The sequence below is a fragment of the Python bivittatus genome, unplaced genomic scaffold (assembly GCF_059951505.1).
Source record: "Python bivittatus isolate LINGU-HERP-01145 unplaced genomic scaffold, Pbiv_v1 ctg000010_np1212, whole genome shotgun sequence".
In the NCBI taxonomy this organism is placed as follows: domain Eukaryota; kingdom Metazoa; phylum Chordata; class Lepidosauria; order Squamata; family Pythonidae; genus Python; species Python bivittatus.
Window position 1 is genome coordinate 5,046,722 of NW_028277029.1, and position 26,468 is coordinate 5,073,189.

At 37.7% G+C, this 26,468-nt stretch overlaps 1 protein-coding gene across 1 annotated transcript in view; it reads left to right on the forward strand.

Moving 5' to 3' along the window:
• The window catches only part of LRRK2 (leucine rich repeat kinase 2), an 82,600-nt gene extending 62,935 nt beyond the window's left edge, over positions 1-19,665 (forward strand). Inside the window, exons 39-51 of the mRNA XM_088152554.1 lie at positions 580-680; positions 1,313-1,503; positions 3,050-3,210; positions 4,639-4,809; positions 6,394-6,494; positions 7,799-7,993; positions 8,950-9,143; positions 9,486-9,558; positions 11,038-11,222; positions 12,714-12,866; positions 14,597-14,805; positions 17,280-17,351; positions 18,122-19,665. Of these exons, the coding sequence (XP_088008680.1) occupies positions 580-680; positions 1,313-1,503; positions 3,050-3,210; positions 4,639-4,809; positions 6,394-6,494; positions 7,799-7,993; positions 8,950-9,143; positions 9,486-9,558; positions 11,038-11,222; positions 12,714-12,866; positions 14,597-14,805; positions 17,280-17,351; positions 18,122-18,243 (1,928 nt within the window). The 3' untranslated portion in view covers positions 18,244-19,665. The remainder of the gene's footprint in view (positions 1-579; positions 681-1,312; positions 1,504-3,049; positions 3,211-4,638; positions 4,810-6,393; positions 6,495-7,798; positions 7,994-8,949; positions 9,144-9,485; positions 9,559-11,037; positions 11,223-12,713; positions 12,867-14,596; positions 14,806-17,279; positions 17,352-18,121) is intronic.
• The last annotated feature ends 6,803 nt before the right edge of the window (positions 19,666-26,468 follow it).

Genomic DNA, 26,468 nt, shown 5'->3' on the forward strand with positions numbered 1-26,468 from the left:
AAAATATGACTTCTATTCACACATCCCATGCGCCAGCCACTGTTGCATTCAGTAAACCAATAATTAAACATTGTTCCCAGTTGTGATTGGTTGACCTGAAACAAACTAAAGTTTATAAACTATACTTTTTTCCCTGACTTTATTCACATATCATACTAGCATAATACAGTATGTTTTACAAATCCATTCTTTTTGGTTTGAGGTGAATTCTATTGAATTAAAAATTAATTATTTCAGATGTAATTGTCAGGCCTAGCCCAAGGAACTCCAAGAGACAATGCAAATTCAGTCCAGCTACAACCTCTAGCAAGAGTCTTCCCAGACTGAAACCCCAGTTCCCAAGTCAGCCAGCCACAACAGTGTGAATTCCTCAGGGAGGTGCCAGTCTCATCCTCTTGTTCCTCCCATGCTCTTCTGGGGAGCTAAGAAAATGTTTATCTCCCTGAGCCTGGCCTTCATAATTCCATTCCATCACAGTAATTTCTTAACTCAGAATATGCAGACACATGGAATTATACTTGCACAAATTCAGGAAGTGTTATCTATTTTTAATATTGTCTTATATTTTCTGTTGAAAAGGTGATGGTGGATTTGGATCTGTGTACCGTGCTTCTTATGGTGGGGAAGAAGTAGCTGTAAAGCTTTTTAATAAACATACATCTCTTAGGCTTCTAAGACAAGTAAGTCAATTCACAGTATGCTAATCAACCACAATGCCTCGTTTCACAAAGCCATAAACTACTATTTAGAAATCACAGTGGCTAGGTTAACCCATGTGAACCCAACCAGTCCGCGTAACTGGGGCTAACCAAATGGAACATGTAACTCCAGCTCTTCACTATGGAATGTCCTCTCCCAAGACAAGCCCTGTCTCCTGCATGTTTTTTTTTTCATAAGGCCTTTAAGGATTGCACAGCTTAATCAGCGGCTATGGATCTTATAGCAGAATACAGATTACTGATTATTTATTGCAAACATCCATATACTTCGTCTCGTACAAACAATTTTTGAAGTGGCCTGTACAGTAGTAGCATTATTTCAGAATAAAATTATGGTTTGCTTATTGGGGTTTTCCCTTTCTGATTTTGGGGATTGCTTGAGTCACTTATTTATTTTTAACTTTCACGTTTATGTCTACTTTTTAATTGTTGACTCTTAATCCAAAAGTCTTATCAGCTTCTCTGAAACTCTTTCTAACACTTTGGACATGTAAGGCAGAGATTTGTCTTGAAAATCTGCCCAATCTCCTTAGCATAAGCAAAAAAAAAAAATTAGAACTGCTGTCATTTCACTTTGATTTTGCTGTATCTAGGAACTTGTGGTGCTTTGTCATCTCCATCACCCTAGTTTGGTACTCTTGCTGGCTGCTGCAGTGCGTCCCCGGATGCTTGTCATGGAATTGGCACCAAAGGGTTCTTTAGATCGATTATTGCAGCAAGACAATGCATGTCTGACTAGAACCTTACAGCATAGGATAGCTCTACATGTTGCAGATGGCTTGAGGTAAAATGATATAAAATCCCTTCCTTTTTTAGTATAATTCTTAAAAACAAAGTAGGGTTCCTGCTATACCATGGTGAGCCACTGGAGAATTGTATAGCAATAGGTCCTACAGTAAGTAACTCTCTGATCAATAGTCATTATAACAACCTATTGCATTATCAATTCTTTATCTCTCTCACATGGTCTAATACAATGGAAAGTGTTATGCACTTGCAGGCCATAACATTTCCAAGCCCTTGCCAACGTATGATTGCCAATCAGTGTCTAAAAAGCAAATTTCCCAGCATCCAACAGCTTAAATCAGGGATATTTGCAAGTGTTTGTGTGTCAATGATGTCACAATGGGAGGTGCAACCCAGCATTGAAGTCCTGCCTCTTTTTACATGCATTCAATGCATGTTAGAAGGGGCAGGGCTTCAGTTACCTGATTGTGCAGTGCAACGCTGCTCCCCCTTTGGTATTATCTCTGTTTCTGGGGTGTGTGAGGCCACTCATAGCTTTTGTGGCATAGTCCATTTCTACCTTCACCTTTAAAGGCCCTGCCCGTTGTACGGCACACCTATTAATTCCTCAAAAGATCTGTTGTTCCCTTCAGGGTTACTTACTCAGTCAGTGCTTGACCTGTCTTCCAGATCAAGCCTTCCAGTTCTGTGCTGGGGTCATTTGCTATGTTGGGGCTTCCAACTGGCCATTTGCCCATTTCATCAGGCCAAAAGGCAGCTCACTGCTTGACTTGCTGATCTGTAAAATAATGGTCGCTGTACTTGGCTCGGACACATAAAAATAAATACAGTATTGTATGTAAGAGACAAACTTTAACCAGCGGTCAAAACGATCCCCAGATGTACAGGACACGTTTAATACAACAGATAGTTCTCATAAGCAAAACAATACTTCCTGTCTGCTGGTATCAGATTTGCCTGTAAAATATATCACAATTGTTGATTCATGTCTACTAAGTGCAGATATCACTGGGAAGACAAGGGTTGGTGTATTACATTGAGAACATGATATTTGGAGAAATATACCTTGTAAAGCATTATTCTGCAAAGCCTATAGCTGCCAAGGTTTGTCTTGTTCATAGTGTTACTGATTGAGATATTATCTTATAGTTTACTTGTACAATTGATCTTATCTCATCATCTTTAACTTGAACAATATACCCCTTATTGTATAGAGTAGCAGGCAAACTTTGACTGAGAACATCAGATGAGGGAAGGTAGCTCTACATTCTCTGCTTCTTTATTTTATTTCCACAATTTATATTCTTGGGGGGGGGGTGCCAATAGAAGGCTTTTTGGTACCACTAGTACTAGTTCATATTCCACTTGTAGTCCATATTGCACAGTGACTTCTTTCTGCGCAAAGAAAAAGATTAGCAGATCACACTTCCAGAAACGCAAAACCACCTACATTCAGTAGCTCCATATCTGGCCCACTTTGAAGTTGCTTCAATACACTCTAAATCTTTGGGATGTAAGCTCCCATAATATGTATGTTATGTTATCTCTACTATTCTCAGTGCATCTATTTTTTTTCATAATAGGTATCTACATTCTGCAATGATCATCTATCGTGATTTAAAGCCCCACAATGTGTTGCTCTTTACTCTGTATCCCAATTCAGCGGTCATTGCAAAGATTGCTGATTATGGCATTTCCCAATATTGTTGCAGAATGGGAATAAAAACTTCAGAGGGCACACCAGGTATAAACAACTCAGTAGCTCTTATATCTAGGTAACAGGGACTCTCCAAGATACTGAAGTTAAAATTGCAAGTTGCTTAGTTAGTTGAATAAACATGAATGGATTCCTCGATGTGACCAATGAAGAGAAATGCAAGTTCCTGAGCCATTTTCCATCCTGGTACAGTCCTTTAATAAATGATTTAGTAAATTTTAGTAAATTATTTTCTTCATATTCTGATAGACCTACATGTTAGGGCTGTGTAGCAATCCAGATTCAAAAAGAAAAAGGTTATTGGAGTGTGTGGGAGTGTTCCTGTGACACCTACTGGCACCTCTTTATAACAAACACATGGTTGGCTGAAGGAAGGGGGTCATAAAAGTCAAGATGGTAGCCACAACCATGTGTTTGAAGCCATAACCAATTCAATCATGTGGCTACGGTCACCCTCTTTACCTTTTGGCCACCCCTTCCCCCTACTGCCCCCCCCAAAAAAACACACATTTTCTTGGGCTCAGCCATGGGAGCCCAGGAAAAGATGCTTGTTTTTTAATCAATGGGTATGAGGTGATCAACCGTATATACTGTACTTCAAATCACTTTTTCTCCTTTGAATCCAGCTTGATGTGTAGCCCTACCGGACAGTTTCTGCTTTGTGGAACCTTGCCAAAGTTGGTGGTAATTGATTGGTTTCATAAGCATCCCTGTTAAGCAGAATTGTGTAGAGGTAGTTCTGGAATGCAGATCACACTAAGGAGAAATTTTTAGACCTGTTCAACAAGTCATAGTGATTTGGTTCACGTGTAACATGAAGCTATTACACTAAATTTGCACATAAAATGCAAAGCCATGACAAATCCTTTGTGCATAATGCTAAGTTAAAAGCAAACAAACTACATTGTGATTTAAACTTATGCGAGCAGCAGTCTGTCTTCATAAATTGGTTAAAACATTTTAATTGTAAAGACATAGCTCACAGAATGTTACATTCTCTTACGTTTATTGTTTCATTTGAGTATACTGATCTGGACTCCACATTTGTAGGTGAAGGATAATATGTTACTGTTGTTTCAAAATAAATACGTCTTATGACCTACAATTTCCAATCTATAATTTTGGCCATTGCTTATAGCTATTTCATGCATTAGGATTTGAAGGAAACAGATGATTGCCAACATACAAGATTTCTGAATCACTTGGGTATATTAGGGAGAAAGCACGTACTTACCGTTATTAACTTGTCCACAGTTTTCTTTTCATAATTACCTTCTGGAGAATTATGTATCTTTTAAACCATAAATAATATTTTGATATTCTTGTTTATGTGTTCCTAAGGCATTTAATATTATTTAAGGTTCTTAAATTAAAACAAGAACAGCATCTGCCTAGTAAAGAACATAACAATTAATGATTCGTGGATTTTTTTTTTTTTTTTTTTTTTTTTTTTAGGATTTAGAGCACCAGAAGTTGCAAGGGGAAATGTTATTTACAATCAGCAAGCTGATGTTTATTCATTTGGCTTGCTCCTGTATGACATTTTAACAGCTGGTGGGAGAATATTAGAAGGCATGAAATTTCCTAATGAATTTGATGAATTAGCTATCCATGGAAAATTGCCAGGTATGTTCCATTTTCTTTGTGCCTGGTTATTACATGCACAATGCATTTGTACCTTTGTAATAATCTATCTTATGTTAGTCTGTCTGGCAAATGTAAAAAGAAAATCCAGTTTCTTTATATTATGAAACATGTGAATTCTCAGTTCTAATTCAACTGTATTTGAATCTGATTTGTTGTTTAAAGTAAATGCAAAAGATTATAATGCAAAAACCAAAAACCCCAAACCCAGATTGCAAGGAAACTAGTATCTTAAGTCCTAAGCATTAACAGTTTAGGAACAGTTAAGTTACTGAATTTAAATACTGTGCTAAACTATGTTTTGTTTCAGTTTGCTTTCTTGAACAAACCACAGTTGACTCGTTTCACACAACATGCTAATTAAAAACCATGTTTTACAAAGCACAGTGAGTGGGTTTAACAGCCTTTTAAGCGAAGCTTAGCAAAATGTGAACCCAAATATTACAAAGTATTTTTCTTTTGAAAAGAAGAGAAATAGAATTCAAATATAATTGAATGTTTTCAGAACTGTGCCTGCTAAGCTTTGATGATTTTTTTGTTTCAAAGTATTTTTCACAATGCTTTTATAATATCTTGATTTTTAAAATATAATACTGTTTAATATTAATATAATATGGCAATTGCCTTCTGGAATAGCATTCTCCCAGAGCTCCCACCCTGATGTGTTCTAAACATCATTGAAATCTTGGCTTTGCTTCACGCCTGGGAGGAAGGCAGCTGCTGAGCCTGTCATTTCTGGGGCACTGTGTTTGTTCCATCTGGACACTGAAGGTTTTTTCATGATTTTTCTTTCTGTTTTTACTTTCTTTTATTTTGTAAGCCGTCCAGAGTTGTCTGGAGTCAGGCAGCCTCTAAAGTTAGTAAAATTTAAAATTTTGTAAGTTGCCCAGAGTCACTGTGTGTGAGTTGAGCGGCCATATAAATTTTCTGAATGAATGAATGAATGAATGAATGAATGAATGAATGAATGAATGAATGAATGAATGGCCTAGGGCCATTCTGTTATTGTTCCTCCTTGAGTTCAATAGCCTGTAACCTATTCGTTTTGAAGTTCTGCATTTTATATACCCAAAACTAATAGACACTGAGGCAATATTTTGGTTGTTCAAAATCTAATAATAAAATAGTCTTTTAGTTTTGGTAGGGTTGTGCTGTGCTTAGGGCATCAGTTGGCCTTAATCCAGCCCTGATGGTAGGGCTAAATTGTCAGAATTCTGTACTAGAGCGAAAGCTAAATTCTGAAAATATGGTTGAACTAAAATTCATTCCTCTTCTCACCCTCTGAACTGACATTGTATTTTCTCAGTGTACAGTAATACTCTGTATGGTCATTTCTCTTTATAAAGACTACATAATAAGCTATATAGTTGAAGGCATTAGTAGGAACCTCCCTTTATGAATGGTGTACAGTTCCATTGTGGTCTGATAATGAATAGCCAGATGAATCAAAACCCCTCACATTTTAATCGTATATGAACATTTTTAAAACAGTTTGTCCTTTTGCAAGACAAGTGTTGGTCTCTGTAGTGTGTTTCTTCAAATTAAGTTCAGAAATATACATTCTAGATCCTGTCAGAGAGTATGGCTGTGCCCCCTGGCCAGGAGTTGAAGATTTAATTAAGAAGTGTTTGAAAGAAAATCCTCAGGAAAGACCTACATCTGCCCAGGTAGGCTCAGTCGATATTTTCCGACAAGTGTGCAAGTATAATATTTTGTCTTGCCTCTCAACTGTGCCAGGATTTTCCAGGTTACAAGGATTCTACCAGATCGATCAAATCTGATATATGGATAAATTAATTAAATCATGGCACTTTTGCTTTCAGTCTTAAATGTGATGTTTCCAAAAGCCCTAAGATGAATTCAGGGTAATATTATTCAGCAGGTTAAATCATTTAAACATCTAGGATTTGTATAACATGCCTCAGGTTAGAAAAGGATCCAAGCTGAAAAAGTGTGTTAATAGGACAGAAAAATTCCTCTTCTTTTACTGGGGAGGTGGCAGTTTTATGCCTGCTGCCTTTAAACTGTTCAGGGTTAAGTTACTGCCTTAGCTTCGATATGGAGTTAAACAAAACGTACTCCAGTTATTTCCCTTTAGGAACAGCACAATCTAAATTCTGAGGACAAGGCTTCAGATTCTCAAGTGTGTTCCTAGCATTGCCTTGCAGTTGGAGAATGAACTACACAAAGGGGAGATTGTGCTGGTAATCTTTAATTTCTGGCTAAAGCTTAATAGTGGATCTCTTAACAATTCTGAATGAATCTTACTCAGTCTGGAGGAAGGATTTATTGGATAAACTGTTGACCCATGGTCTCTCCCTAAAATCTTTGCCATCCATAAAATATGATAAATCTGATGCACTTCTTAAGCAGCATGTTTTAGGCACTGAACTGCAAAGTGATGTTAGTCTCTGGAGTTTGAATCTGATTCTACAGCTGGATAAACGCCTCCACTGGCTTGGGATAAACACCTTACCATCTTAGTAACAGGATCAATATTTTGCTTTATTTTGAATTTTATAGACATAGGAAGAATATTATGCCCCTCTGTAATTTTGTTCAGGTACCCAGGTAAATTTCTTGACTCTTTTTTACTTCACATAGACTTGAACTTGGTTGGTTGTCTACTGGGTAAAGCAGCCAGCTAATTAGCAGCTGTACATCTGATTACAGCTGTTAAGACAAATACTTTCAAATTTTTCAAACATTATTCCATACTATTTATAAAAATGGGGGGGAAACTATAATACTTTGGGAAAAAATGTTACAAGGTGTTGCATAGCAAGCTATTCAATAAATACATATTTCATCCTAATCAATAAATGTCTTCCTAAATAAACTAATGTTATATGATATGAGATACAGATGTTCCTTACACTACGTATTTTAGTGCTAGGAACTTTTGCATGTAAAAGCATTTAGCAAAAGCTATTAGACACTGTTGTTATTTACTAACGTGGTATTTCTGCAGGTTTATGAAATGTTGAACTCTGCAGAACTCGTTTGTTTGATGAGATACATTTCAGTGCCCTGTCCTTCCGCATCAGAATGCATGGTGGCCACAAATCAAAGTAGCAAGAAGACAGGCATCTGGATTGGGAGTGGGAGCAGAGAAGGAGCCCACCTCTCATTTGTTGACTTAAATACCGATGAACACACCTGTCAAGTAGGTTTCAACGTAGACATTCAAACTGATGCTTCATTATTTGTCTCACTCCTTCTGCAATAAAGTGAATCCTTTAATTATGATTGCTGGGAAGTTCAATGGCACTGTCCTAAGTCTTATTAGTTTTCCTCTTCCTCTTGCTGGGAATTTTAGACTTGTACCCAGCACTATGGAGAGAACCAGGGTGTAGATGGGTGATATGTGTCATACATGCATATTGTAGAACTACCATTTTCTAATGAACCAGACAAGGTCAGGTGAGACTAGATGTCTGTTCTTCAGCATACATACTAGTTAGGTTTCAGCAACTGAATTACTTCTTAACAAACCGAAGAGAGAAACTATTTTAACCATATTAGTCTACCAAAAAGTAGATATAATGGATGCTGATTCATTAAGGGTTTTGTTGTTGTTATCTTGTATATAATGACCTGCAGGGCTGAGAATGTTTGACTTTTAGACGCAGAATGGGAAAAGTGAAGATTCTGCTTAAGTTTTTTTTTTCTTTCAGTGTTGCTCCTGTTGCAAGTTTTCAGAATTGTAATGAGCATGCTGGGGAAGTGGAAAATGCAGCTTAGCAGCTTTGGAGAGTAAATACATCCTCATGCCACATGCATTGGTTGGGTTCACACATTGTGCTAGTGATGCCATGGGCCATTTTAATAGTTTGTTGACTAATGGCTATGTCCACATTTAATGCTAAGTCTTAAACCATGGTTTACAAATCACAGCAGCGGCTTCACATATCACACTAAGCCAAAACTCAGCAAACATCTGTGGTCCTAGCCATTGTATGGCTGAATGATACTGAATCTCCTAGATACTTTAATTAAAAGAACCATTGTGGGTAAAAGCCATTGAATGCCTGTTAGGATTCATATTTCTGTTTTTATTTTTTATGAAGTCTTTATGAAGTTTCCTCTTTTTTCCTCCCTCCCCTCCCCTTCCCCCTACAGGACATTGAAGATAGTAGAATATTGTGTTTGGTCTTGGTGACTTTTCCTGCAGAGAAGGAGAAATGGGTTATAGCAGGAACCCAGTCAGGTTCCCTCTGGGCCTTTCACACTCAAGATAAAGATCGCAGGCATCAGTTTCACAAGATGTCAGATTCTGTCACCTGCCTTTACTGCAGTCCCTTGTCAAAACATAAGTACGGCTGAATTTAGATTCAACTTCATAATGTATTTTGCTTCAGGATGGTCTTAAAAAATGCAAAACTTTATTTAAAAGAAATGAGTTACCTGTTCATCAATATCTAGACATTACTGTATGATTTGAGCAGTGTGTGGCCAGAATTGTTGCTTCCTTTTGGCACAGGGCTAATTGTAGGTTTTGAGGTTACCATATTTAGCTTGTTTTTTTAGTACATGGGTGCTCAACTTCAACTTTCTTATCTCCGGGATTACACTTTAACTGCTTGGCAACAATGCTGCATGTCCTGAGGCCAGCTTATTTCACTGATAAGTTTGTATATTTTCTCCTTCAATTTCAGCAAGCACAGGAATTTCTTTTTGGTGGGTACAGCTGATGGACAGTTAGCCGTTTTTGAGGACAGAGCAGTAAAGGTATATATTCACTACTGTCTTCCAAAAAATATGCAATAATGAAGAACATATATTTGTAATAAACATTTCCTTTGCATTAATATAGAAAGTTTTCTAAAATCTTGACAGATGCTACTCAAATAACCAGGAATAGAGGAACCTGTAAAACAAAGTGGAATTGTATGTAATGTCCTTGAATTAGTAGTGTTATAGATTTCAGTATTATCATCATATTCCCTCTTTTTTCTCATTCATTTAATTCACTTTTTAAAAGAAAATATGGGCTAGTTTAACAATTACGTTGCCTTTTATTAAGAGACTACGAGCAAATTTTTTTTTAGGACCACCACATCAGTTCTTGCAAGTTACATTTTTCATTTTATAGTTACAGAGTTATGCTATGGATTACAATGTCTAGTTCTGATTATATTTGACGGTCTTCTGTGTCTATAGATCTGCATGGGTTATGAAGAAACCTAGCCTAGATTCCAAGAACTTTGCCATTAGTTTCATAAACTCATGGAATCATGTCAAACTATTCTTTCTGTTACAGAAAATTGTAGAAAACAGGGAAAGATAGCTAGGAGCAAGGCAGATCAATATTTGGTATGTAAGAGCAAGCCAGAAATTCTAACACATATGACATGTGCAAAAATGGGTTCAGCTTAGAAAGCCAGCATCTCTTCTACTTTAGGAATTACTTGGGATTTGGGGGTCAATTATTTTCAACCTACATGGTTGTAAGGAAAGCCTTCACTCTGTATTCAACTACCTATATGCATCTACCACCACTCTTAGGGTTCAATGCATCATTTCGGATAAAGATGGAAAAGCTACATTTATCCAAATTAGGTAATTGGTGGACATAACTTGCCTTATCATGGTCTGAGCAACCATGGCTGGATAGTTAACATGAAATGGCTAGTGGGATGTTGCACAAATGCAAACATTTTCTTAATTTCAGAATTGCTTTCCTAAAGCATAATACATCTTTTCCATCCCTCTTAATTTTGTAAATAATGTAGAAATTGCACTTAAGTCACATATTAAATCAACTTTGATTTTAATATGATTTTAATATATCTTAATATAACACATTCACAGTGTTATATTAAACTCACTGAAATAATTGTAGATCATGCATAGTAAATATCCTTCCTTGACTATTCACATTGCTCTGTTCAACAATTATTTTCATATTTGTCTCAATAAACGCATGTTGATTTATATTTAAGTGGTTTCAGCTGCATTTCTGTATTTATGAGTAAGTCCCATTAGTCTAATGAGACTTTTCTAAATAGACATGCACTGCATTGCACTGATCTTCTAAATTCTGTGTAGCATATAAATAATGTTACAATAAATGTGAAAGTGAGATTATTTGCAAGGGCATTCCAAGTTTAAAAGTGCTGAGTACATTTTTCTATACTAGCAATATCCAGTGCTTGGAGAAAATAATGCTTTGCTTATTTTCCTTTGTTGTGTTATCTCTGCTTACAGGCCAAAGGTGCTGCACCTTTAAAGATTATTCCAGTTGGAAACGTCAGCACTCCACTGATGTGTTTAAGTGAATCAAATTATTCATCTGAAAAAAATACAATCTGGGGAGGCTGTGGGACAAAGATATTATCATTGTCCAGTGATTTGTCTATCCACAAACTCATTGAGACCAAGACAAGTCAGCTGTATGTTTGTTTTACTTATGTTTTTAAAGTAATTTTGTCTCCTAAATTCCTACATTCCTAAAAATGCAATTTATTTTTAATAGCTTTGCTTTTCATTCTGTCTGAAAATCTGCTCTACAATGATCTTATTTATATGTTTCCCATGGAATTTTGAGGGTTCTTAAATTTATTTTATTGACTTAATATATAAAAAGAAAAAAAAATCCTAGACAAACAGAAATAAAGAAGCAATAACAAAAATATTTATGTTTAATCCTTTATTTAATTACAGGTTGTCCTTGCTTAATGATGGTAATTAGGACCAGCAACTCTGTCGCTAAGCAACATGGTCGTAAAGCATGATGTCATGTGACCACGCTGACTTAGAACGACAGTTGCAGCAGTTCCGGTTGCCGTCATTATGTGAATCCTGCACAGTCACAGCATCCGACGGTCACATGATCGCCATTTGCAACCTCCTGTCAGTTTCCCCATTGACTTTGCTTGTCAGAAGCTGGCAGTGAAGGTCGCAAATGGAGATCCCGTGACACAGGATGCTGCGACTATCATAATTGCAAGCCAGTTACCAAGTGCCTGAATCACAATCACATGACCGTGGGGATATATAGTTGTCAGTGGCCGCAACTATGAGGGCCAGTCATAATTCCCCTTGTTCAGTGCCGTCGTAACTTCAAATGGTCACTGAATGAGTGGTCATTGAACAAGGACTACTTGTAATCCCTAACCCTATTTCCATCCTTGTTAGATATTACTGCCAATATTTAATGGTGAATCTGCGATCTAGCACGGTAGAGGGAGAAACACAAAGGCTTTCCATCAAAAGGAAACTATTTTAGTGTAACTTTCAAACTAAGCTAGCAGATACCATTGATTTTTTTCTACCTAAATGAGGTTTATCTGAAACTGGAGCAAAATCTAGTGTAATCCCACAGTTCTGCTGAGCTTGTGAGCTTCTCCATCCCTGCTAATTGATATCCCCCCTTCCTCTTTTTAATGCTTCGTATTATAGCAACATGGAAGGTAGGCGCTGGGACAATATGCTATTTCCTTTTGAAATGTTGAGATTAGCTGATGCATATTCTCAGTGTCGTGCAAACAGCTAGAGTGAAAACGATTGCAGGTTGGCTTCAAACTATTTTGTGAAGGATTAACAGATAGAAGTATTGTAGTTCGGAAGTGGGCAGTTTGAGAAATGTTTGGGGAGAAATCATCACTTTTGTAGTTTCACAACTGATATGTTGCAACACAATTCCGTGTAACTCTAAGGTACCCTGTCTTTTAGGGCAGATTATCAGGGCAAGTGAGAAGAGTACAAGTCCCTTGTACAAGTGTCGCTTTGAAACCCAGCTACTAAAAAAGCAAACAAGAGAGAGAATTGCATTATACTGTCACAGGATGTTGTTTTTCTCATAAACTCAATCAGTTTATGCAATGGAGCCTGTGCTGTAAATGCCATAATATCATTTTCTGATTTTCTTTTTTGCGTTTCAGATTATGTCACAAGGCATACTGCGATGCCAATATTATTTCTATAGCAGTAGACAAATTCATCTACTTGGCAAAGAAGAATAGCTATTTTATTGAAATTTGGGACAAAAAGGCAGAGAAACTTTGTGAACTGATTGACTGTGTGCATCTTCTAAAGTGAGTATCAGATATCCTGCAGAGTCAGCAATATTGTGGGTGGCCAAGTTGATTAGGTCAAATAATGAGCCTGGTTTTCTGTGTCTTTTTTAATTAGGTAAGTTAAATTTCTAATAAAGTTAAGAAAAGCCTTAACTGCAAAAAAATAAGAAAAAGGGGTGTCAGATATCCTGGCTCTGCCCCTTCCAGTGATGTCATCACATCAGCATTTCTCCCCACCCCCACCCTCTGGTTACTCTTGGCTGGCTGTTTAAAATGAATATATCCCCCATGCATTCATGGAAATGTTTCGTGTCTTTGTTTTATAATATAATAAGGATGGATTGGTGGAGGAGATAAAGCATCATGGTTGTAGTAACTATCAGTTTATTATGCTCATGTATGCAGTAGAGATGTCCCCGCTTCAAAAATAATTCAGGAAAAGGGCTTTGGAAACTCTGGAAGTGCATCATCTCCGGGCTGCCCATTAAAGCAGCCATATCTTTATCAGGTTTCTGTGCAAGCATTCAAAATGATCTGGCTGCTTTAAGAGATGCATTAGTAAATTAAACCAGCTGTGTCATTTTTCAGACTTACACCTTTGACCTACAATTATTTTCATTTTCACTTGCACAGAGAGTGTCATATTCTTTACATCCACAGGGCTTCTGTTTATCTTTGCATTGCTAAGTGACTGCTTTTTGTCCAGATAGAAGGGTGACAAACAAATCCAATTGATAATAAGAAAAATAGCATTTGTATGTAAAGGAGGTGCATGGTTGCTAGTTCAGGAGCAAAGCATGTGATCACTATATCACATGGTTTGTTGAGCTGCAACTAAAGTTTACAAAGAATATGGAACCAATGTTAAAAGTGGAAAGTCCATGTTATTAAAGAATCATAAAATGTAAGGGAAGAAACCTTGGAAATCATACAGTCCAAATGTCAGCTGCAGTATATGTTGCATTGTGAAAACCCAAGTTGTGACATTGTATTTCACTTCATTTTACATCACTGGCTTTGCGAGGAGGAGAGTCGTAGAATGATGGTATTTCCAATACTGAGTAAATGTCAGAGGACAAACCATTTGATAAAACTTAAGCATGTTTAATAGTAGCTCTACAGTCTTCATTGTCTGTAGTTATGCCATTAAAAATTAGTTCCACAAATTAATGGAGCTGTGCAGAGCTTTAGATTTAAAGAGGAAGAGGTACCACTATATCACATTGGCTGATAAATACATGAGGAAGCTCATGTACCTGCCTAGAACTCCTTAAATCAGCTGCATCTTTCCCTAGGATTGTGTAGCTGCACAGCCCTACAAACTGAACTCTGGTAACAAAGCAGTCTTCTTGATGTTTGTGTATAACACTTTTAAGTATTTATCAGCCAATGTGATATAGTGGTTAAGATGTTGGATTAGGACTGGGGAGACCCTGGTTTAAGTTGCCTTGAGCCATGGAGATTCATGGGGTGCTTTTGACCCAACTGCTTATTTTCAGTCCAATCTGCCTCACAGGGTGGTGGTTGTGGGAAAAATTGGAGGTGGAAATCCTACGTATGATGTAACGTATAATACAACTGTATAATAAATGGTGGAAAAGGAATGGATGGAATCAGAAGAGTTCAAAGCATGACTATCCCTTAGCGAAACAATGGGTTTTTAAATCAGACCTTACATATGTTGCAAACCAAATGGTAGAACATTATCTGTTGCGCTTTCGATGTAACATGCTCTCATATTTTTCCAGAGAGGAGGTACCAAAACTGAATAAAGAATCAAAACAAAAACTTGCTTATCCTGGAAGAGTGAAGAGCATCTGTCTTCAGAAAAATACTGCACTGTGGATAGGCACAGGGGGAGGCCACATCTTACTACTTGACCTCTCCACACGCCTCCCCATACGGATAATACATGATTTCTGCCATTCGGTGAGACTCATGATGACAACCCAGCTAGGTAAATAGTGAAGCATGTATACAGAAAAACACTTTTGGTTTTAGGAACAAGAGGTTTTACTTTATTTTTTATTTGTTTGTTCTGTCTTTTCTTTAAGTGACATGTAGAAGTACAGTACATATTAGAAGTCTGTTAAGCAAGCAATACGTTAAGGTTACATTTTGGAGATATGTGTTTAAAAGTAGACAGGTTGTGTATAGGGGTGGGAGTGCCTGACATGTGCTTCTGCTTGACTTTCAGGAACAATACTTTTTCCCACGTCACAGTCTATCCTGTTTCCCAACTCCATGTGTAGCACTTTAGAGGGACTGGCAAGGGACTCTGCTATTCAGCAGGGCACATACAATACATTATTAAATGCAGCAAATCATTTTTAAAATCCTCAGTCCTTCTTTAATATGCCAGAGGAAAAAAAATACTGATCTTGTGTTGAACCATTTCAGTTACTGTTGTGGATAACAGCAACACGGGTCTAATTTTGCTTTATAGTTCAAAAATAAAATGTGAGGCAACCTTCTTTTGATTCCTTCAGGCCTTAATAAAAAAGTTTTAAGGAAGAGCATCGCACAGCATGTGTTCCTGCTAAAGGTTTTAATTAGCCACCTTTTAAACAGACAAGGCCAATTCATCTCTCTGTGTTTTGCTTTTATCCATCTGTGTAATGAAGTAGTGAAGAAAGAACAGCTTGAGACTTTTTTTAGGCTCCTCCAGTAATGGTGGAATTAGAGTGACTAAGGACTTCAGCAGCAGAAGATGCAAGAAGCTGTTTCATCTTCAGATCAAAATGGTTTTGATGTGTTTTCATAATACTGAAACATGTTTTCAAGCAAGATGGTTCAGCTAGGGGGGATTCACCAACTCACCCCTTGCTGATTTTAGACTATTGTTCTTAATGTCATTTTCATTATTTCAAGGGTCACACACATGGTTTGGAAACTTATTAATAAAGCATAGTGAAATTGTAGAAGCAAAATTATCTTTTAGAAGAAATGTTATATGAAATATATAGTCAGCATCATGTTTGGAAGGGTTTTGCTTTATGTGAAATTATTCTGTTTTTCTTTGCCTGCCACAGTTCATGGTTCCAACTATAGGCTATGGGTCATTTTGAAGTTCTTTTGGAATCAGTAGTGTATTTTAGTCTCCCTAATTTGTAGATTTCAGTCCCCAGAATTCACAGCCAGCATGGCCATTGCTGAGAAATGGTCTACACATCTAGTAGGGAAAGGCTGGTATACACACACACATATATATATGTACATATCATTCAGCCTTTTACATTGCAAATTCCCACAGTGATGGGAATTGAAGAAGAAAAAAAAAATGAAGAAAAAAATAAAATGAAAGTCTTTTAAAACCAAGTTAACAGCAGCAGAATTTACACGTTTCTCCATTTGGAACTCTTTGCCCATGGATGAGGAAGAAAGCTCCATCGCATTCAGCTGGATCCGCTGCCAACTGTAGACACCTCTGTTATAAAGGAAAGTTTAAGATGACTGTGCATTTTTTTAGTGGTTTTTTTTTTTTACATTATCCCACCTTTATCATTTTTATATAACTCAAGGCAGCGAAACATAGCTAATACTCCTTCCTCCTCTTATTTTCCCTACAACAACAACCCTGTGAGGTGAGTTGGGCTGAGAGATGGGGGCTGGCCCAAAGTCACCCAGCCAGCTTTCCTGCCTAAGGTGAGACTAGAACTGAGTTTCCTGCTTTCTAGCCTGGAGCCTTAACCACTGTTATTTCGGTCACAGAAGTAGTGACCAAATGTTTCTCTTGTCTTCCCTAGCTGTTTCTCCAAAACCAAAATCTTAAGTCATACTTTGCTAAAATGTAAAGCTGGATATACAGGTAGTCCCCAGTTTAAGACCGAGTTCTGTTCCCAAGACCTGTCCTTAAGTCGAATTTGTATGTAAGCCGGAACAGTATTATTGCATACAGTATAAGTAGTACTGTGTAATGAACTCGAACCATTGTATATTTAACTTGAATTCTGCTACAATAGGCTCCGTTCTTAACTATGAGTCGTCCTTAAACCGGGTGTTATTAACCCGGGGATTACCCGTATGTTAGGCTTGATAGTTTTTGAAGATAAAACTAGATCCAAGCTCTTACTTAAAAGGGGTGTATTAACCAAGAATTGGAGTAAAGAGCCAATTGTTTCCTTGGCTTTGAAATGAATCATGCCTCACTTCCAGTGGGAGGACATTTCAAATTAAGGTGCCATAGTTGAGAACGGTTCTCCCTTGATCTCCACCTGTTGCTCCCAAATTTTAAACACAGAAGAGCGCTCTCAGCTGATGATATGCTGGGGCTGGTATAAGCAAGATTTTCCTGCTTTCTCCAAAATGAGGAAAAGGACCTGCAAAATCTCCCCCTCTTCTGGTGCACGCATAGAAGCATTTCTGCTTTTACAGCGTATTTCCGTGAAGAATAAAGGATGGTATTTTAATTTGCTTTTCTTTTGACCAAAGGCACCCTCAAGAATGTTGTTCTGGTGTTGAGTTATAGCCATACAGATGATGATGAAGATAAATATGCTAAAGGTAAGGATTAGTCAGTTCTGCACCTGTTCCAATTCTGCAACTGCCTCAGTAGCACTTGTAGGGATGTCTGCAGGATGTGGTTAAAAAAAGGCGGAGCTTCCATCACACTGTCACGGCCGCCATTTTGAATATTTACCACTCTCTGCAGACACTCCTGAACACATGCCTTACCTTACTGCCCCCTTCATTGCGTTTGGCATGAAGATCTCTGATCCCCACTTCTTACTCATTGCAAGTTCCTGGCTTTTTACTTGCTGATTCTTCATCTGAATAAACTTGTTTTTTTCCTGCTGCTAATAAAATCTTGAAGTCTCCTTTGAATTGAGCTTGATTCCTGGTGATTTCCATGCAACAGTAGCATGGATGTGCTTTGCCCTCATCGTCATCTAGGTTTAGTTTTGTTTTGTTTACTTCCCAGTTTAACTTTAGCCATGGCGTTTCCTGGTGGTTTCCCATCCAGGTCCTAACCACATCTGGTCCTGCTTAGCTTTTTGAGACTAATCTTTTGGAGCAGAGAAATGGTCCTTTTTGCCTACATCAGAAATAATGCAAGAATATGTGAGAGAGAAAAGGTGTACAACAGGTAGTGGGAGAGGGGGGCGAAATAGAGCGTGTATTTGTAGGTCCTGGCCTACCTCAGCCATCAGCTCTCTATTTTGGGTCCTGCTTTTAAATACAGTTAATGCAGCAATTGAGAAATGTGCCCAATATTTATTTTTTTTTTGTCTGTAATATCTTCAGTCGTTATTTTTAAATGAATTTGTTCACAGGAATACCATCTTCTGTGTCTGTCTGGGACGTTAATCTGCCACATGAAGTGCAAAACTTGAGAAAACATATTGAGATGAGAGAAGAGCTAGCAGAGAAAATGAAGAATTTTTCTTTGGATTAACTCACAGCTAGGTGTTTAACTCACTAGACTTATATGGGACTGTTGTGGGGAGTCTCACTGAAGGACAGGTGAAATACTTAAAATGCAGCATCACCACTGGTTTTCTTTAAAATGAAAAGAATATTAATCATACAAAAGTGTTTAATATTCTAGCCGCACAGATTAAAAGGACAAACAACTGTAGCACTGAAATTTATTTCTTCTGGATTCTGATGTCATCAGGTTTGAATTAATTCTGTTGTCCTACTTTGCATATCATATTTATATCTTTATGCATGTATGTATAATTCAATATAATTTAACTGTTTTACGTACTGTATATTAATAAAGATATGGTATAGAGCTATACCACTATTTAAATGCCAGGAAATTAAATACATCATACGTATAATTTTTGGCAACAACAACTAACCCATGCACACCAGGTCCGTGCATGTTCGAAAATAATTTGGATGAAATGCTTAGGACCTCACACCAGCGTAGTGCTTTTCTCTGTTTGTTTTTTCAGCTCACTTTATTTTTTTAAGGGTGCTGCTTTAAGGATTCAACTTGTTAAAGTTAATGTGACCTTTAATGAAACCCCAACATTTTCTCAGGCTTGGATGGAAGCCAGAAAGAGGAGGGCTGCTTTAATGAATTGAGGGAAGCGCTGTGCTCACAGGAGGTCTGAAACACACCGCTTCCAAATTGTTTTCACAGTGGAGAAATAGGTTCACTGTTACTGCTGTTACGAATTTACATAGCTGAATGCTGCATTCTTGATCCTGCTATAAAGAGAAGAGTCTCTGTCAATATATTGGTTTTGATGTCTGGTATTATCCAGTTATTTATAATCAGTGTGCAAAACCTGGCTGTTTTATTTTTCCTAAATATATACCTTTACATGCTTTTGTGAAACCAACCATGATTCGGTTACTAGTGACCTGAATCTTTGTTGCATGTGACAACCATGGGGATCCTTTTCTGATATTCACTGCTTGTAAACTCTCTTTAATCCTGATGCTTCCAGAATCAGGGACTGATAATTGGAATTATCGGCGGAGGGAAGAAGAATGTGAAAGTCCCAACTCCTTTGATTTTAGTGATACAGCCTGAAGAGTGGGGTGTGCCCACAAGACATTCTGCACATTTAAATGCCTATCTGGAAGTACAGAAAAAAAAAACTATTGTCTGCAATGGCTGTGTGGTTGCAGATTAATAATTGTGAAGCTCTTGAGACATTCTTGCTTTTCCATAAATGTTTTATTTACATGGAAAAGTGTAATTTAAAACCATGTATGAACAGTATGTATTAAAATGTTATAAGCATTTCTATATCTTAAACAAACCAGCTCGTTGTATAAATTATTTGGGATATAATCTGTGCAGTTAACAAATTTTTATTATGCATGATTATTTTGAATCAAATAAAATATTTTGATACCAATACAACATTCTCAGTTACTCAGTTCACTGAGATGACATATGCCTGGCTATCTCAGCTCTAATAATAAGTGCTTAATACATCATATCATCCTCCCCATTCTGTCAGTTTTCCTAACAGAAAAGAAGACTATTAAGTGGTTCTGGAGAGGGAATGTTAGACTAATTTGGATGGATGCAGTTGCTGGTTTCGGTTTTGAAAGCAAGGGGTGCCTCAGAAAATCCACTGGAAATCAATAAAGGTTTTTCTCAAGCTTAAAATCCCTGCAGAAAAAGCAGGGAAGTCATAATCTAAGTGGGAGAGAGATTCAGGCCTCTCTGAATCTTCACTGGGTTCATTTGGATTTGAAGATATTTTTGAATGATGAGAGGTAGCGTATCCTTTTAAAGATAATTCAGTAGGCATCTCCAGGGTATTGAGCAGAACAGTCTGTTGTGTTCTTGCCTTTTTAAGAACAGAAGTAGGTATTTCTTTCCTGCATGTACTTTCCGCAGATCACATTGCTTACAGTAGCACAAACTTCTTGTGTCAATAACACAAAAACAGTAAATTACTGTTATTTTGCCACAAAGGATGAGTCTAAAAGATGCCATAAGTCACTAGTTGGGATCCTATCTATCTAGACCAAAGAGGGACAACTAAGTTGGTGTCTTCATCCATAAGCTGAAACTTTGAATGGCGTTAGATATTAGAAAAAGGGATTCCCATTTGGAGAATTAATCAGTGCAAGTTACCTTTCACAGGCTTGGTTTGAAAACCTGAAGATCTAGCAAACACGTACAGAATGCCTTTAAGCAAGCACACACTTCATCCTGCTCTTCTTTATGAAGTGACCAGTCCCATTGTCTTAGCAAATATGTATTTATGCTTTTGCTGTTTATTTCCATTTTTTTTCTTTTAAGTTCTTAAATTTACATGAAACTTCCTTCACTGAGGATTGAAGGAAAATCACCAAGTGAAGTAGAACTTGTCTTTCTGAAGGTTCTTAGTATCCAAAAAGCAATTTAGAAGCCATTTACAAAAGTGGTTAAGAAATGAAGTGGAGGAACCCAGTACCTCTTTGAAGGCTCCAGACCGCAGCTTGGGCAAGCCGACTCTCCCAGCTCCCAGAGCTCTAAAACCTGCCAGAGACTGCTGTTTAATGGTCTTCTCATGGGGAGCCTCTGAAAGGAGCCCTATGGGCGGTCCCAAGTCCTCCCATTTGTCTGGGGAGGAATTTTGAGGCACCAGTCCGTCAGCTCCTCGTTCTGCCGCGGTCATCAGCTCTGCTGGAAGTGAAGCCATCTTCAGTTCGCCCTTGTTTCTCCAGAAGTCAGCGGATGGGGTTTCTGTTGTGTGGTCCTGGCACCAACTTGACCCCCTGTGCAGATATCCCTATTCCAATTAAAAATCTAGAAAATCATATCCCATTCCTCATTCACAGTACATCCTCCAGCGCTTTGCATCCAGGTTTGGCAAACTAAGTAGCAAATTAAAGTGAGCAAGTTTTGAGGGGAGTGGGCAAGGATGATGGTACTGATTGAATTGGTAGCCAAGGGCACCACTTGCTGGCAGCTAGTCTAGGCCCACCACTTTCTACCTCTTGATCCATTATGGTCTTCGTCCTTGCTATAAAATACGTACTTATTACATGCAGAAAAATTACAGACTTGACTAGTCCTGAACCTGCTGTTGAATAGGGTTTGCACTGTGATGAGGGAAGAAAGATGAGAATAAGGTTTGTTGCCTTTGCAATTTATGACAAATTGTTCCTCTTCACAGTCAAATCCAACACGATTCAGGGCAGTATTTTATGCTCAGAGGCCCCTTTGGATCCTTGTTTGAGGAAGTGCCAGCCTTACTAGGCAGACCAGACAGGAAACACAACCAGATGGGCTAATTTTACTTTATTGTAAAGCTACATTAACAGAATCTTGCAAATCTGAAAGTACAGTTCTCCTGCCTTCACAGCCTGAGAAACTAGGGAGGGTCCCTTCTGAGCCTCTTTCTCTACCCATTATGCAGCTGTGGGCTAATTCTTCTCTTATCTGACCATTCCCTAGGCAGCATCTCTTTGCCCTGTTTCTCAAGGTCTTTCTCACATACCATTACAGGAAGGGCCAATTTTCAGCCTTCAGGGAGCAAAATTCCTGATGGCAACAGGAGATGCACAGGACAGGCATATGTTTTAACACAAAAACTAATGCTGTAATGAAATTGGGGATCTAATCCCAGCGTTCCACACGTGGTAAAAGCAGTTACACGTGTTCTCCTTTTTTATAGGGATTGCCTATTTAGATGAAGAACACAATTCTTCGGAGGATGAAACATTTCTATTATACTGAAGATCAGTGATCTTGACAGAACAGTTGGTAACGAGCCCTGTTTTAATCAGTGACTCTGGAGCAGGAATATTTTCAAGCAACCCTTCCGTTTGTATTACTGCTTCCCTAAATCTTATTAATCTATGAACTATTGGTTTACATTTATTGGAAGCTGCTGGTGAAATGTGCAGTATCTCGATCTGGGTGCAGTAGAAAAATATAAAGTTGAGCAGCCTGAAGAATTCTTTACAATAAGTAGAACAAACATCTGACATGCGTGACAGAGAAGTTCACCTTAGTCGTTTCAGAGTATTCACAGATTTTTTCTCTCTCAACAAGCCTGAGACTTGCCTACCATCATGTAAAATGGCATAATGGCGAGATGGTATAATATACAGAAGAAATGCAAATACATAGAGACATATAGGCCTCCTCCCTCCACACTACCTCTGTGCACATTCTCAGCACAGCCATGCTCTCTTCCACAACCCTGTGGCACAATAGCAGCCTGTTGTTTAACTGGCTCACAGCCATGCCCATTTCCTTGTTGCACTGGAGACATAATAAATATTAAACAAAGCCAGGATAGCCTTATTAGCCAACTTTTTACCATCTTATCTTTCGAAATGACGCACAATGGATAACGTATAAATTAAACCGAAATGAAAGATTTGCTCTGTGCTCAAACTATTTTATCTGAATTGCCCAGTGAGAAAAAACCAGGTTTCGTTAGGAGATACAGTAAGATAGGCACATTATACCAAACAAAACCATAATTTATACAGCAACCAAAATTAGTCATCTGTAAAAGAGTGTATTTTGAAAGCTTTGAAGATTCTTCACCTTGGAAGTTCCATTATTTGATTAATTTTGGACATGATTCAAAACAAGGCCATGTTCCTCAAGCTGGATGATAATTGCTTTCATAATGATTAGGAATAGACAAATCTGTTTGACAATCAAATCCTATCATAACGCTACACTAGCCATGAATAAATGTGGTGAAGGCTTGGCTCTTTTCAGGTTTAGAAGTAATTTTTATTATAAGAAGATTTTACATAGGTTTAAAAAACCACAGAAACATAAAAGGAAAAGGAGGGGAAAAAAGAAGATACAAAAGAGTAAAAGAAAAAATGAAGGATAACAACAACAAAAAAGAAATCTAAAGACTTCCAATCTTTGCAGCAGTTACAAGCATAGTAATTACCATCTCCGCTCATCCAAATTACGCATCATAGTTCCCTTCTTCCCATAAACAAACCTTTTTCATCAATAAATCCCCAAATCTCCAATTCATTTTTATCCATTCTTCGGCAAAAAGTCCACAAAGGGTTTCCAGTCTTTTATAAAAGTAATTGTAGTTCCCTCCTTAATCAGGCAACTCAGTTTAGCCATTTCTGCAAATTCAACCATCTTCACAATCCATTCTTCCATTATGGTATTTCTGTAGTCTTCCATCTTTGTGCATTCAGTATAATAGCCTCGCTGCAGTTACCTTATATAAAATCAGTTGTCCATGAACCTTTTCTAGTTGACTGTCCATAAGTCCTAATAAGAAAAATTCCAGTGTCATCTGAATGTTAATTTTTTTAAAGTTCTCTGCATCACCATAAGCATTTGTGTCCAGTATCGTTCTGCTCCTTCACAAGCCCACCCTGCATGATAAAATATCCCTTCATGTTTTTCACATTTCCAGCAGGGATTAGAAGTATCTTTATACATCTTAGACAATTTCTCTGGTGTCACATACCAATGGTACATCATTTTTAAAAAGTTCTATTCTAAATTGTAAGACATTGTGAGTTTCAAACCTTTTAACCACATTCTCTCTCACTGTTCCATTTGAATATTATAACTAAAGTCCTTGGCGCATTTTACCATACATTCTTTAACTTGCTCTTCTTCCATTTCAAATCTCAGCAAAAGTTCATACATTTTAGCAATCACATGTTCATCATTTGTAGATAATTCATTTTTAAATTCCATTTTATCATATTCTATTCCTAGTACTTTTTTATCTATATTAAATCTTCCTGTTAACTGTGCGTATGAGAACCATTGAAAATTATATCCCTCTACAGTCAATTGTTCTTTTGATTTCATCTTAAGCTCCCTGTTTTCTTGTACTAAAGGCCTGGGTATTTTCATGATACATTTTTTTTTTAAATATGCTGTAAATGTAGGTTACTTTTTCTAGCATGTCCAGGAATTGTATTGATCCTTCTCCATTTTTTCTTACTTTCAATCAGAAGCTGAAACTGTGTAAAAACTTGCTTTTCCTTACAGCAGTCTCCTTATTTCATAAAGAAATAATGGATTAGAAGAGGAGTTGGGCATCAGCTTTCTAGCTCAGACTGAATTGCAAGGTCCTTGTTTTTCCACTTCCGCTGCAGCCTAAAAAACAGCAGCAGGATGTGATACACAAAAACACACATGCCAACTTTTCTTTTAGCTGTTATATACTGAGCCTGTCCCTGATTGCGGGAGGTGGGGTGGGGGGGAGGCTAATACTGTATATGTCTGATGCACTGCAAAATTGAGTCTTACCAACCTAAATAACAGATTCCTATCTTTTCAAAGCAACCAGTTCCCTGAAAATAGATAGAGAAATTAAACTTCTCCTAGAGGTGAGCTGTTTGTAACCTCCTGTTTCCATTTCAGTAGCTCTTGCCAGAAAGCAAAAGGACATGTACAGAATCTTTATGCCCTGGGAGATGTGAAATGGAAGGAGCTTCCATCACCAACTTTGATGGCAGCTCTTACAGCGATGCCAGAGGCTGCCACTTTATAGCAATCCAGGTTGTTAAATTTGTGGCTTACATAAGCCATCTTTTCTTCTTGCAGTACATCCTCAACTTTGACTTCTGTCTGTATTTCTCAGCTAAATTTGTTCCCCAAACTACGACAGTATGATGCAGATGTTGGGTGAAAAGAAAGAAGATAATTTGTCAGGCCACAATTATTTAATATTAATTGGATTTAACTCAGAGGAGCAACCCCATCTGACATATTTTTTTAATCAGAACTGTGTCCTACATTCAGTGGGATTAGTTACAAAGTAGTATGTATGGGCACTGCAGCTTTTACCGTGCAATCCTCTATAAATTAACTCAGAAGAAAACTACTGGAATTGATGGGACTTTAGAAGAGAATATGCGTAGCTCATGGTTGAACTGTGGAGTCCTTGGGGTTCTCTGAGCTTGGTCGTTTTCTTGCAAACGTTTCTATGTAACATTTGCAAGAAAACAACCAAGCTCAGAGAACCCCAAGGACTCCACAGCGATGGGACTTTCTCTCAGAGGCATGGATATTATGGATGTATGGTGCTTTGGAAATAATTTGGACAAAGTGCTTTGGAACACATAACAGCATTAATTTAGCACCTGTCTGCAACTCTTTAAAGCAGCTGTGCCTTTTTCAAGGCTTGTGCAGTAGCTGCAGAGGGTAGCTGCATGATGCCATTAAAAGATGCAGCTGCTTTTAATAGGTGCTAGACTTACACTTCTGCACACCCTAAAGTACTGCTCTGGAATCAAACTGAAAGCATAGCTCAGCTCTAAGGAGCATATATTTGCAGCTACATTGCAATTTTCTGCCAACTTGCCCTGAAGCAAATCCTAATCTGTATTTAAGGACTGCAGCCTTTATCTCATTGAGTAATTAGGACTAGCCTACAGACCCTAGCATTTCATCTGTGTGCAATGCTAATGGAGCATTACATGGTTTCCCTGAAGCAATCTAAAATGTGTTTCATTATGTAGGATGTTATGTAGACCTGGCACATTGTTAGGATGGGAAGAAGACTGAGATATCTCCAAAAAGTATATCCTTAAACTTAATCTGGCTTTCAAGTCATGTAAAGTGCTCCTTAGTATATTTGGTTTCAAGTTCAGACATAAATATCACTATGCATGTTTCGATAGTTTTACATAAGTAAGATTTGAAATAGGGATTGTGCCATACCAGAACTTCCAAGATTGGCAACCATGTATCATATCAATTAAAAATGTAGATAAACTCATTATACTGACTATCTTGTTACAGTATTAGGTAAGAAAGATCTGGTCCATTTTTTTTTTCCTGCTAGAACTGTCTCTCTGCTTTGTGAAAAAGCCAAATTTCACACCTCCTCTTTGTTTGCTCATTGCATTGTAAAAGCCAATATTGTCGAACTGTTTTTCTCTGGATTCATGACCTTCTTAGCTGCCTGTGCTGGAACTGTTTTCCCAAACAGCAATTCCCATGTGACCTGATGTGCTTTTCTTGAACAACTGCCTACGCTTAACATTTCTATCCATTGGGCTGTTGAATATTTGTACCTTCGTGTGCATTTACGGCAGCCTACAGATGTTCGTGCCATTTCATCTCCCCCAAAATGTGAGAATAGAATCTTTATTGTCATTGTACTACTTGTACAACGAAATTAAATGCCACCCCAGTGCAGCTTTAAAAATATAAAAACCATAAGACACATAAAACACATAACACACATAAAACAC